Here is a 14,736-nt window from a genome sequence, read left to right on the forward strand (position 1 = left end):
AGAGTAGGTAATCTTGTCATTCTTCCATATAAATGAGATTCACTGGAGGCCTTCATTAATATCTGTAAAATGACCTGGTGAGAATATGGTGAGGATGTAATGGTGTGAGCTATTTTAAGAAAAGCTATGTCATTAGTCATAATATCTAGTTAATACTAAATTGGAGCATTTCCTTCTAGTTGAAATCATGCAGTTTTTTAATTTTTCTTTTTCTGGTGTGGTCTCTGAATGAAATAGTCTTTATGAAACAAAAGTGACCTCTCTATTATCACTTTGCAGATAAAAGTGCACATGGATACATAGCAGCCCATCCTTCGGTAAGTGAAAAATTGAAAACTGTTTCACATGATTGGTGTTTCCAAAGATTCAAGAGAATATAACTGCACACATCCAGTTTTTAGATATAAAGTCTTTTAAAAACAATTTTAAGGTATAATTCAGTTATATAAAATTCACCTATTTTCAGGTAAACGGTTCAATGAGTTTTGGTAAATGTATATACCTGTGCTACCATCACCACAGTTGAGTTTTAGAACAAGTCCATCACCCCAGTAAAATCCTTCATACCTGCTTACAGTTAACTCCACCCACCCCACCCTAGTCACAGGCAAGAACTAATATGGATTCTGCCTTTATGGATTTGGCTTTCTGGACATTTCATGTAAATGAAATAATACAGCATGTGACTTTTGGGGATTGGCTTTTTTAACTCAGTTTATTTCTTTTAAGATTAATCCAAGTTGTTGTGTATATCAATAATTTGTGTTCCTTTTTATCTCTGAGTATTCCATGGTATGATTGTACCACTGTTTATTTAACCATTCAAACATTGAAGGCTCTCTAGAGAATTTTCAGTTGCTAGCTATTACAAATAAAGCTACTAGGAACAGTGTTTCTGTTTCTCTTACATGTAGAACTTTGAGAATAATAATTATGTTAATAGAAATTTCTCTGAACACCTACAGTGTACACTTAAAAAATAAACTGTAAGATAATTTAATTTTATAGGTACTTAAATCTTTCCTACATCCCAGTTAAGTTGTCCCCATTTTACAGATGAGAAAACTGAGGTTTGGAGAAATTAAATAGCTTATCTAAGGTTATAACAGTATACGTTTTGTATGTCACTTGTTCCAACAAACTGAGGTACAGGGAGGGAAGTGACTTTGTCCAAAGTCACATAGATAATTTTTATCAGAGAAGTGACTAGAAAATAAGTAACCTAGTTGTTGAAAGTGCTATAGTATCTGAAAGAGTATTTGTACACATTAGACAGAAAATGATCTCAGATAAGTCTTCCCTTTCTGTGATTTTCATTTTGATATTCTGATAGAAATCACTTCCTGCCTCATTTGCTTTTTTTAGGGGTGAAATAATTTGCATTACTGAAAGTCTCCTAACCATTTATTCAAACAGTCATGGATGGCCAAGCTGATTCTTCTTCCTTTTATAGCAGACCAATGCCTTTTATAGTGGACGGATGTCTGCTTGACATCACCCTGGGTAGCCAGTATGACACCAGTAGATCTTCTTTGGTTGTAAACAGTAAAGGTTCTGAAATATTATGTCAGTTTCTCAAAATTTAAAATGGTATTAACCATATGATCTAGCTATTCCACTTCTGGATATATACCCATAATTGAATGCAGGGTCTCCAAGAGATATTTATACACCCACATTCATTGCAGCAATATTCACAGTAGGCAAATGGAGGAAGCAACCCAAGTGTCCATCAACAGATGAAGGGGTAAACAAAAGATGGTATGTATAAACAGTGGAATATTATTAAGCCTTAAAAAGAAGACGATTCTGACACATGTTACAACATGGATGAACCAGGAGAACATTATGCTAAGTGAAGTAAGCCAGTCTCAAAAGGGTATATACTGTATGATTCCACATATATGAGGTACCTAGAGAAGTCAAATTCACAGAGAAAGAAAGTAGAATACTAGTTGCCAGGAGCTGGGAGCAGGGGGAGTGGGGAGTTGTTTAATGGGTACAGAGTTTCAGTTTTACAAGATGAAAAGAGTTATGGAAATGAATGGCTTTGATGATTATACAACAATATCCTCAACAGTGCTGAAATGTATACCTAAAAATGGTTAAGATGGTAAATTTTATGTTATATATATTTTACTACAATTAAAAATAAAATGAAAAAAGAAAGAGTGAAGGCTCTGGATGTAGGTATTTAATCTGATTTCCCCATTTACTAAGTATGTGACTTTGGGAAAGTAGCTTAGCTTCTCTGAGCTTCTTTCCTCAGCTTTAAGAGGGAATAAAAATAGTACTTACCTCCTATGTCTTGTGTGAATATTAAATGTGATAATGTATATAAAGTACTTAGTATAGTACCTAGCACATAATATATATTTATTAAATGTAAACTACTATTAATTTTACGTGACAACAAGAGGAAAAACTCACTCTCTTCACACATGAAGCTTGTACTTGCGCTTTGCTCAGATTCCCCAAAACAGAACATAATATGGCCCTCTCATCTGACTGGCCATTTCCTTTTACTCCTTCTTTGCCATGACAGCTTCCTGGGCCACACTGAAAACAACATGTGAAGGGAGGTAATAGGAAAATGGGAAGGACAAAAATGACAACCTTCAACGATCAACACATACTTTACCTCCTTTGATTTCATTAATATCATGCTTGTGCAATCTTGACTGGGTATTCTGGCAAAAAAAAAATAGTTATTTTTTTTTGGGTTGGTCAGTTACTTGAAACACCAACTTGCTAGGATAGCCTGTGTATTGGTTTTTGTTTTCTCCTAAGATATTAACTGTTTCTTTTGAGATTGGTTCTATTGGTTTTGCTTGTAGAATTAAAACGAAGTCTATGTTATGGCTAAAATATTCCATTAAGTTAGAAAAAAATGATGATCTCACTGTCTGGATATAAAACAAATAGATATTTACCTATTTAATTTATATTTACCAACTGCCTCCTTATAAGCTCTAGGAAGTTTGGATATCAGGCTGGTAGGGGAAGGTAAACATGGACATAAATAAGTACAATACAATATGGATAGTGGCCGAGTATAGTGGCTCATGCCTGTAATCCCAGCACTGTGGGAGGTCGAGGTGGGCAGATTGCTTGAGCCTAGGAGTTCAAGACCAAACTGGGTAACATGGTGAAACCCTGTCTCTACAAATAATGCAAAAACTAGCTGGGCATGGTGTGCACACCTGTAGTCCCAACTACTTTGGAGGCTGAGGTGGGAGGATCACTTGAGCCCTGGAGGTGGAGGCTGCAGTGAGGCGTGATTGTGTCACTGGACTCTAGCCTGGGTGACAGAGCAAAACCCTGTCTCAAAAAAAAAAAAAAAACAAAAAAAATGGATAGTATTACATATCATAAAATATGTCAACATGCTATGAGATTTCAGAGAAAGTAGATTGCTTTTAGCTGGGGGGGGAAAGGGAAGCAGGCCTTGTCTCCAAGGGCTGAAGCTCAGTGTCTGGTACCAAATAGATACTTGGTATGTATTTGTTGAATGTTAAGTTAGAAAATGCTTCATATAAAAGTTGGCATTTGAGCTAGATCTTAAAGGTCAGATGAGATTTCGATCTGTGAAGATGGGAAGGGCATTTTAAGTAAAAAGAAAAGCATAAGAAAGGGTGTGTTGGTGAGTAGAGCAAGGAAACAAGGAATATGGGGTTGAATGAAGACTGAGATGCAAGAAAGGGAATCAGGAAATAAGTCTTGAAGGTTAAGGCGGAACCAAATCATACAGGCCCCTAAATGGTATTCCAAGGAATCTGGCTTTCCAGTATTCAGTGGGAAGCTTTTGAAGTGTTTTGGAGCAGGAGAGTTAAGTGATTAACACTTATACCTTGGGAAGAGTAATCTGACAGCAAATGTCCAGAATGAATTAAGTACAAATGGTGAGAATGGATGAAGGGAGACTAGTAGGGAGAATATTGCAAGCATCCAGGTAATCAGAGCCAGAAATGAGGTAGTAACAGTAGGAATGGGGAGATTGCATTCAATTTCTAGAGGTATTTAGATTATTAATTGAATGTTGGAGGAAAGGGTGAGGTCAAAGATGAACGCAGGCTTAAACTGATAGGTGGTGGGTAAAAAGATAATGATGCTGTCTTTCAGGAGAAGCCGATTTCTGTGGGAAGATGCTGAGTTCCTTATTGGACAGTTTGAATTTGAAGGGCTGGCAGGACTTTCAGGTGAAGATAATGGATTGACTGCTTGATGAAGGCTAGGTTTCTATTGATTGAATGAACTGAATTGGACCCCGACATTCTATTTGAATCACTTCAGTGGGACTCAGTTCCTTAGGAATGGATAACTGCACCTTGTGTTTTCCTTATAGTTCTAGAGGAGAGTATGCTTCACAATGTGTATGTCTTTTTGCATCATGAAAACTCCCAGTAGATCTGGCTGTGTACAAAATCTGATTTAATGGGTCTGACAACCCCTTGTAGACATAGCCTGAACTGATTACAAGTTTTGCATCCTTTAGTAGCCTGGGTGAGAATGAAAACAGAAGCAATGTTGTATTCTCTAAGTGTTTTAAACTCATGATTCTGTAATTAATATTGAACTCAGGGATAGATCTCATAGTCATATAACACCTGCTTTACTGCTTATTTGTGGTAGCTTCTTTGATATTAGTGTATTCAATTTCAAATACTGTTCAGGTCTCTACTCTTTGAGGCTAATTTTAAAATTTCATAGATTTATTGTACTGTTGAAAATAAAATGACATATTTAGAATCCTAAGTTAGTATTCCAAGTGGAAGGTAACAGCAATAATATGTCATTATTGTATTGTCATATTGAACGTGCCATTATCTGTGCTTAGAGCAACTGGGTATGCAGTTGACAGATTGTTCTTTTGTGATTTGCAGTACTGGTTAATTTTTTTTAAACATAGTTTAAGTAATTCTTTTACTTCAGTGTGCATCAGAATTTCCTGGGGATTCTGTTAAATTGCAGATTCCAGGGCTTCACTCCCAGAGTAGATGTGGAGTAGAAACCTAAAATCTACATTCTAAACAATTACCAAAAGTGGCCCCCAAACAACATTTTATATTATCTAAAGCCTCTAAGTTCCTTACTTCTAAGTTCTTTGATCTTTAAAAATTAAGCTCAGAGAAAAGGGAATTTCCTAAGGTAGCTACTCTAGCTGGTATATTCTCTAGAGCAACGTACAGAACTTGGAGTTCATGGATGGGCTTCAGATCTATGAACTTTTGAAGTTATATGTAAAAGCATGTGTCTACCTGTATTTTTCCAGGGAGATAGACCAAACCCTAAGAGTCCGGGACCCAACTCAGGTTAAGAACTACATTCCCAACCAGGCGCGGTAGCTCACATCTGTAATCCTGGCACTTTGGGAGGCCGAGGCAGGTGGATCACCTGAGGTCAGGAGTTCGAGACCGGCCTGACCAACGTGGAGAAACCCCATCTCTACTAATATAAAATTAGCCGGGAGTGGTGGCGCATGCCTGTAATCCCAGCTACTCGGGAGTCTGAGGCAGGAGAATCGCTTGAACCCAGGATGTGGAGGTTGCGGTGAACAGAGATCGTGCCATTGCACTCCAGCCTGGGCAACAATGGTGAAACTCCATCTCAAAAAAGAAAAAAAAAGAACTACATTCCCTGCCCCAATGTCTGGCAAAATTAGAGTGTCAAAAATATCTAATTTGATAAGACAAAAATATTCCTTACTTGTTATCCATCTATCTATATTTCTGTAAGTTTAGAAGTTTTAGATACAGTAATTCTCAGCCTGGAATGAAGAGTATGGAAACATTGCACCACTGACTCCAAAAATGATCACCAGGAAAACCTCTAAGTAAAGCTATGTTTATTAAACTTAGAGTGACATAAAAGCATTACTTTGATAAAGTCTTAGTGTCTTTTTTTTATTATTATACTTTAGGTTTTAGGGTACATATGCACAATGTGCAGGTTTGTTACATATGTATACATGTGCCATGTTGTTTTGCTGCACCCATTAACTCGTCATTTAGCATTAGGTATGTCTCCTAATGCTGTCCCTCCCCCCTCCCCCCACCCCACAACAGTCCCCCGAGTGTGATGTTCCCCTTCCTGTGTCCATGAGTTCTCATTGTTCAGTTCCCACCTATGAGTGAGAACATGTGGTATTTGGTTTTTTGTCCTTGCGATAGTTTACTGAGAATGATGTTTTACAGTTTCATCCATGTCCCTACAAAGGACATGAACTCATCATTTTTTATGGCTGCATAGTATTCCATGGTGTATATGTGCCACATTTTCTTAATCCAGTCTATCGTTGTTGGACATTTGGGTTGGTTCCAACTCTTTGCTATTGTGAATAGTGCCGCAATAAACATACGTGTGCATGTGTCTTTATAGCAGCATGATTTATAGTCCTTTGGGTATATACCCAGTAATAGGATGGCTGGGTCAAATGGTATTTCTATTTCTAGATCCCTGAGGAATCGCCACACTGACTTCCACAATGGTTGAACTAGTTTACAGTCCCACCAACAGTGTAAAAGTGTTCCTATTTCTCCACAGCCTCTCCAGCACCTGTTGTTTCCTGACTTTTTAATGATGGCCATTCTAACTGGTGTGAGATGGTATCTCACTGTGGTTTTGATTTGCATTTCTCTGATGGCCAGTGATGATGAGCATTTTTTCATGTGTTTTTTGGCTGCATAAATGTCTTCTTTTGAGAAGTGTCTGTTCATGTCCTTCGCCCACTTTTTGATGGGGTTGTTTGTTTTTTTCTTGTAAATTTGTTTGAGTTCATTGTAGATTCTGGATATTAGCCCTTTGTCAGATGACTAGGTTGCCAAAATTTTCTCCCATTCTGTAGGTTGCCTGTTCACTCTGATGGTAGTTTCTTTTGTTGTGCAGAAGCTCTTTAGTTTAATGAGATCCCATTTGTCAATTTTGGCTTTTGTTGCCATTGCTTTTGGTGTTTTAGACATGAAGTCCTCCTTGCCCACCCCTATGTCCTGAATGGTATTGCCTAGGTTTTCTTGTAGGATTTTAATGGTTTTAGGTCTAACATTTAAGTCTTTAATCCATCTTGAATTAATTTTTGTATAAGGTGTAAGGAAGGGATCCAATTTCAGCTTTCTACATATGGCTAGCCAGTTTTCCCAGCACCATTTATTAAATAGGGAATCCTTTCCCCATTTCTTGTTTTTGTCATGTTTGTCAAAGATCAGATAGTTGTAGATATGCAGCATCATTTCTGAGGGCTCTGTTCTGTTCCATTGATCTATGTCTCTGTTGTGGTACCAGTACCATGCTGTTTTGGTTACTGTAGCCTTGTAGTATAGTTTGAAGTCAGGTAGTGTGATGCCTCCAGCTTTGTTCTTTTGGCTTAGGATCTTAAGAAGGGGATGTCAGGAGGGAATATTTATAGGGTTTTAGGGCTTAGACTGTTTGATTTTAAAGCAGGTCTTGCAAGGCGAGGAATGGGTTAAGATTATGCAGTGTTTATGATAACATAACTTTGTATTGGTGAATATAGCAAAGGAAGGGGCTTGAAGCAAGTCTTAGTGAGCAAGCTGTTAGTCTCAATGAGCAAACTAGTTGGTTCATGGTATCTTCTAGAAACAAGTATTTCCTAAAGTAAGAAGCTATGTTATTTTTGCTTATTCTCACTATTGTTTAACATAAGAACATTAAAGTATGTCTGTCTTGATATTGCCTAACACAGGGAAAATAAAATATGCCCAGTCCCAGTACTATTTACACAGTGATAGTAAAGTATGCCCAATCCCAGTATTTTTTAACACAGGGACAGAAATTGTTAATTTCAGTTCTCAGCACCAAAGACTGGTATCCTTGGTGGATTGCTGGGGATTTAATGCTCTCTGGCTGAACCATAATTCAAAACATACTATCCACTCAATGCCATACATTCTTCCAAGTCAACCAACCAATATGGCAGGATAGTGTTTGGTCCAAAGTAAACAGAAATATCTGTCTTTTTCTTTTCCCACAAACCTTCAGAGGGCAAAAACCTTCAGGTTTTCTAATAGTCCTTTAAGTCTATCCTTGGAGATGGGGAATGGCTTCCACTGGAAGTTAGCAGCGAAGATAGTAATGAATGTTAACAGTCAGTGAAATCTTGCAGGTGGATCTTATCTAGTGAAGTATTATGATTTGAAATGTGTAAGGCTGCTCCTTGCCCCAGTAGGCATTGACTGGTCTTTGTACCAGTTTAAGGTTTGGGCCAAGAAGACTAGACCTTGAATCATTCTTTTTGCCTCTAGGGCCGTTTTTAGAGCCTAATAGACTGTATATACTCTCACTTGTAGAGGTAACATCATGCATTGCTTTAAACATATTAAAGGGCCCTCATACTTCACTTTATATTTTTGCTGTAAATTTTTGAAATTATTTTTGACATATTAATTTTGAAATTATTTACTTACAAGTAACTTTTAAAATGTATGGTTAGGTATAATTTCTTGTTAAATCATTGTAAATACTGAAGAATTGTTGCTAAATATGAAAATCTAACCTACAATTTATATTTAATATAATGAAATTTCTTTAAATGCTAAACACAAGAGACTAGTTACGTTGGCATATTGTTATACTTAACAGACATTTAATTAGACATTAATTAATTTTGACTTTATAGTTTTCTTGTGGCTTTTTGGAGCTGATGATTTATTTCTGATGGCAAACACTTTCATAGGCCCATGTAAAACTTATCCACCCTGGGCAAGGTTCATATTGCCTAATAGATAAAATAGAACAATTTGCCATATAAAAAAGTACTCAGCTTCCACCCTTCTACAAAGAAACAGTAATTAGGTACATTCTTGAACCCAGCTGGTGTAAGATAGGGCAAAACTTTCTGGAACATAATATCAAAGCAAATTTCAGTAACCCAAAGCCCATTTCTCCCTGTGCCCACTGAAGTGCCCTGAAGAATTAGTGTTTTGCAAGAAGAAAGTGATTTTTTAAAAATCTGGAAACAATGTCATTAAAAGATGTTGCTATCCACATAGCTATACAATATAATAGCCCAGTTGTTATGGCTAAATTAAGAATAAATATAGGTGCATAAATAAGAAAACCAATGTTCAGTAAGCATACAAACTTCAATCTATAAACCCCTTAGCATCTATATCAGGGCAATAAAATATTCTTTCAAATGCTCATTTATAAATTCTAGGTTGTCTTTCTTCTCACAATTTGTAAGTCTTTCTGGCTCCTATCAGATGTATGATTACACCTTATTACTTCACCATAGGTTTATACATGACTGTAGAAAAGCCACATTGAATTTTTAATCACAATTGAGGTCCTTTGATGTAATGGTCTATTAATAGGCTGCCTATAACTGCCTCAGGAGCTTTGTCCTCAAAGAATGAAAATTCATTATCGGATTATGTTAGGCCAGTATACCCAGTGGCATAAACAAAAACAAAATAAATACACAAAAACAAAACAAAAAAACACCTATAATAGCACTGTACAACAAATATATAAACTATATTCATAACTTTAAATTTTCTAGTAACCACATATTAAAATGTAAAAAAATAGGTGAAATACATTTTAATAATATATTTATTAAGCCAATATATTCAAATTATCAGCATTTCAACATATAATCAATATAAGAAGTATTAATCTAACATTTTACAATTTTTTGATATTAAGTGACAATATCTGGAATGTAATTTACACTTGAAACACATCTCAATTCAGGCTAGCCACATTTTATTTTATTTTATTTTATTTTATTTTTATTATTATTATACTTTAAGTTTTAGGGTACACGTGCACAACGTGCAGGTTTGTTACATATGTATACATGTGCCATGTTGGTGTGCTGCACCCATCAACTCATTATTTAGCATTAGGTATATCACCTAATGCTATCCCTCCCCTCTCCCCACACCCCACAACAGGCCCCGGTGTGTGATGTTCCCCTTCCTGTGTCCATGAGTTCTCATTGTTCAATTCCCACCTGTGAGTGAGAACATGCGGTGTTTGGTTTTTTGTCCTTGCGATAGTTTGCTGAGAATGATGGTTTCCAGCTTCATCCATGTCCCTACAAAGGACATGAACTCATCATTTTTTATGGCTGCATAGTATTCCATGGTGTATATGTGCCACATTTTCTTAATCCAGTCTATCATTGTTGCACATTTGGGTTGGTTCCAAGTCTTTGCTATTGTGAATAGTGCCGCAATAAACATACGTGTGCATGTGTCTTTATAGCAGCATGATTTCTAATCCTTGGGGTATATACCCAGTAATGGGATGGCTGGGTCAAATGGTATTTCTAGTTCTAGATCCCTGAGGAATCGCCACACTGACTTCCACAATGGTTGAACTAGTTTACGGTCCCACCAACAGTGTAAAAGTGTTCCTATTTCTCCACATCCTCTCCAGCACCTGTTGTTTCCTGACTTTTTAATGATCACCATTCTGACTGGTATGAGATGGTATCTCATTGTGGTTTTGATTTGCATTTCTCTGATGGCCAGTGATGACGAGCATATTTTCATGTATTTTTTGGCTGCATAAATGTCTTCTTTTGAGAAGTGTCTGTTCATATCCTTTGCCCACTTTTTGATGGGGTTGTTTGTTTTTTTCTTGTAAATTTGTTTGAGTTCATTGTAGATTCTGGATATTAGCCCTTTGTCAGATGAGTAGATTGCAAAAATTTTCTCCCATTCTGTAGGTTGCCTGTTCACTCTGATGGTGGTTTCTTTTGCTGTGCAGAAGCTCTTTAGTTTAATGAGATCCCATTTGTCAATTTTGGCTTTTGTTGCCATTGCTTTTGGTGTTTTAGACATGAAGTCCTTGCCCATGCCTATGTCCTGAATGGTATTGCCTAGGTTTTCTTCTAGGGTTTTTATGGTTTTAGGTCTAACATGTAAGTCTTTAATCCATCTTGAATTAATTTTTGTATAAGGTGTAAGGAAGGGATCCAGGTTCAGCTTTCTACATATGGCTAGCCAGTTTTCCCAGCACCATTTATTAAATAGGGAATCCTTTCCCCATTTCTTGTTTTTGTCAGGTTTGTCAAAGATCAGATAGTTGTAGATATGTGGCATTATTTCTGAGGGCTCTGTTCTGTTCCATTGGTCTATATCTCTGTTTTGGTACCAGTACCATGCTGTTTTGGTTACTGTAGCCTTGTAGTATAGTTTGAAGTCACAAGCTAGCCACATTTTAAGTGTTCTGTAGCCTTATGTGTCTAGTTGCTGCCATATTAAACAGTGCAGACCTAAGCCATAGTTCATGGTTTTTAAACTTGAGCATGCATCAGGATCACCTGGAAGTCTTGTTATAACACAGATCGCTGGGCTCCACTTCCAGAGTTTCTGATTCATAGGTCTGGATGGAGCCTGAAAATTTGCATTTCTAACAAGTTCCTTAATGATGCTAATGATGCTGATCTGGGAACCACACTTTGAGAACCATGGCCATAGTTCTTTCAAAATCCAACTTTGGAACCATTTTACCACTGTAGTAACATGAGTTATCAAGAACCGTCCCTAGGTATTGTCGCTATTATACCACAATACTGTTGTATTATTGCAGTTTCTAAAACATTGAAAATCTCCATTTAACTCATGGTCAATATTGAGTAATTATTCATGTGGATGAGTATGCCTTAGATCTTCATGTGTATTACTCTCTGAGTGCTTCTTTCCAGGAGGCTGGACAGGGAAGAGACATTTATTGGCTTGTTTGTTCTTAGTGAGTATTTACAGAGCTATGTTAATACCATATGCATATGCATGCTCCGATCCTTAGGTAGAAAATAGTTCTTTTCAAGTTGACAAACTGTCAGTCAATAAATTGATAATCTGCCCAGTATAGATTCAAGGCTTTAAGAGCAATTAGTTTGATTTTTAATGTATTTCAAAAACATTGAACTTTAAAATATTAAGTGAATTATAGTCCACTGTTTTTGAGCTCAATGAGAAATTTTTTTAAAAATTACTCTTCATGGTTCTTTAAGCCATGACATGAATTTATCTCTGAATAAGTTCAGAGATTGTATTCAGATGAGCAAGTCCTGGCCACCAAATTGTTGATGATTCTGATCATTTGTGAAAAATGTAGTTTCCTCCTATCCCTACATGCTTAAATATTTCATTTCCCTTGTTTTATTTCTGAAGAAAAACAATGAGGAGTTAATATCTGATCTTTAAACTTTGTTTTTGTCACAAGAGTACAAAAACAGCATCTGAGCCTCCATTGGCCCCTCCTGTGTCTGAAGAAGAAGATGAAGAGGAAGAAGAAGAAGAAGATGAAAATGAGCCACCACCAGTTATCGCACCAAGACCAGAGCATACAAAATCAGTAAGTCACAAAGGACTATTTCCAAATGATTCAAAAGATGCCCTTTGGAATAGTCATAGAGTTAGAATATAGTTAATCAACTAGTACCTATTAAGCATCTTTTATGTTCCAAGAGCTAGAGTATAAAATATGACCAAGGTTTTGAGGATGCTGTTTGAGGATCCAAGATTAGCACATTAAACAATTAGAGAATAATACCAAACCAAACGTAAATAACTGCTAAGTAATAAAAATGTTGGAGAAGTTAAGGTAAGGAAGGAAATCCATGTGAACCAGGTAGGAAGAGTTGCATAAACAGAGCTCCTCAGACCAGAATTAGCAAGGCATGTATAGGGACATCCAAAGACTAGCTCCCATGATCTTTCAACGGTGTTGTACTTTCAGCTACTCAAAGTCCTTTTTTTTTTTTTTTTTAAGAAAATACCACTTGTCTTTAAAAGTTCATTGATATTACAATACATTGACTCCACACTCTTTCCTTGGCCTGCTGTTTTAATTGCAGAGCTTTTTGGTTTTTTTAGATCTACACTCGTTCTGTGGTTGAATCCATTGCTTCACCAGCAGCACCAAATAAAGAGGTCACACCACCCTCTGCTGAAAATGCCAATTCCAGTACTTTGTACAGGAACACAGATCGGCAAAGAAAAAAATCCAAGATGACAGATGAGGAGATCTTAGAGAAGCTAAGTGAGTACTTTTTGCCATGATTACTTTCTTCATGGGAGTGTTTCTCATAAGCCATTTAAAATGGGAATTGATCCTTTGGAAGTTTTAATCTGCTTATATGAACTCCAGACTTCCCAAAATCATGAGATGAAATATTTGAGACTCACTGCATATGCCAGAACACTTTCTCCCTTCCACTCCTAATTTGACAGGAACTAAATATCTTTACTTGAAGGAATCAGTTGAGGTGAAAATTGATAAGACAAATTAAGTAGCAAGTTTTAAGATTACATCTTCAAAAGAGAATAGTCTGATAAAATATGTTATGATCATAACCCAATGGCCCTCAACTAATCAGTGATGACGGATATGTCAGCCTCAAAGCCCAACACAGTCAATCCAAACTTGGAACAACAAATAATATAGCTTTTTCCCTTAATTCAGAAGCATTTCTATGTGGCAGGAGAGACAGAACTAGCAAATGCTAGTAGCTTCGTTTCACAATGTCATTAGTGTGTACATGCTCGTGTGTACACACTTGTTGCCCCAGTTTTATATAACACTTACCTTCTAGTTGCTTTTCTGGGTCAAGAAGATAAAAAAAATGGAGTATCTGCTGAAAAGTCAAAGGTTTGTAAAGCATATTCATTAAACTCATACTATAAAAGCATCTAACAAATTGCTATATATCCACAATAAGTGACCCCCCCCCACCCCAGTTTGACTAACTCCTACTCATCCTTCAAAACTCAGCTCAAAATTTGCCTCCTCAGAAGATGTTGCTTGTCTCTCCCAGTCCAAGTTAAGGGCATCTCTTCCTTACCACTTTTATTGGAGCAAATATCAAACCATATTAGTCTGGCTTCTTCACTAGACTGTGAGATTCTCGAGAGCAGGGACTGTGCCCTTTTTTCCCTATTATGTCCAACTCCGAGTTCATGCCTATTACATAAAGGCATACAGCAAATGCTTGTTGAGTGAGTGAATGAAAAAAATAAGTAAACAAATATATCTTTACTGAGTTCCTACTCGTCTGTTCTATGCAAGAAACTTTGGAGGACACAATAGAATGAAACTTTCCTGTCATCAAGAAATTCAATCTTTTTTGGAAAATACGATTTAATAGTATGATACAATTAGAGCATAAGATAATCTCGTTTCATACATATTTTTATTTAAAAGACCTCAGAAAAGAAAGACAGTAATTCCCACTATAGGCCACAGGGAGGCTCTGCAGAGGTGGTGGTAGGATGATTTTGCCCTCCAAAGGACATTTAGCAATGTCTGGAGAATATTTTTATTGTCCTGATTCAGAGATTGCTAGTAGCATATAATGGGTAGAGGCTAAGGATGCTTCTAAACCCCCAACAGTGGCACAGGACAGCTACCCTCCATCCACTTTACAGTAAAGTATTATTCAGTCCAAAATGTCAACAGTACTGAGATTGAGGCATTTGAGTTAGATGCATTTGGAAAGGCAAAGGTCGGAGCTGTAGCTGTCAGTGAAAACTCAGAACTACAATTGCTAGATTTTTGCTGACTTTACTATTCATGATTAAATATGCCACCAGCACTGATACTAACCATTTGCTGTAATAACAGCAGTAATAATTCTCATTTATTGGGCACCTTCTGGGTGGGCCACTTTACATGCATTGTCATAGTTTCACAGTAATTCCTTGCAGCTGATTCTAATATCTTCACTTTACAGATCAGTGAATGAAAGTAAGCTTTAAAAAGCTT

The 14,736-nt window shown here is 36.8% G+C and overlaps 1 protein-coding gene across 13 annotated transcripts in view; it reads left to right on the forward strand.

Moving 5' to 3' along the window:
- Window positions 1–14,736, forward strand: part of PAK3 (p21 (RAC1) activated kinase 3) — a 287,741-nt gene that overhangs the window by 210,761 nt on the left and 62,244 nt on the right. For all 13 annotated transcript variants that reach the window (XM_055267039.2, XM_055267040.2, XM_063634312.1 and 10 more), the window contains 3 exons: window positions 280–317; window positions 12,196–12,327; window positions 12,849–13,014. In XM_055267039.2, the coding sequence (XP_055123014.1) occupies window positions 280–317; window positions 12,196–12,327; window positions 12,849–13,014 (336 nt within the window). The remainder of the gene's footprint in view (window positions 1–279; window positions 318–12,195; window positions 12,328–12,848; window positions 13,015–14,736) is intronic.

The sequence above is a fragment of the Symphalangus syndactylus genome, chromosome X (genome assembly GCF_028878055.3).
Source record: "Symphalangus syndactylus isolate Jambi chromosome X, NHGRI_mSymSyn1-v2.1_pri, whole genome shotgun sequence".
Taxonomy (NCBI): Eukaryota; Metazoa; Chordata; class Mammalia; order Primates; family Hylobatidae; genus Symphalangus; species Symphalangus syndactylus.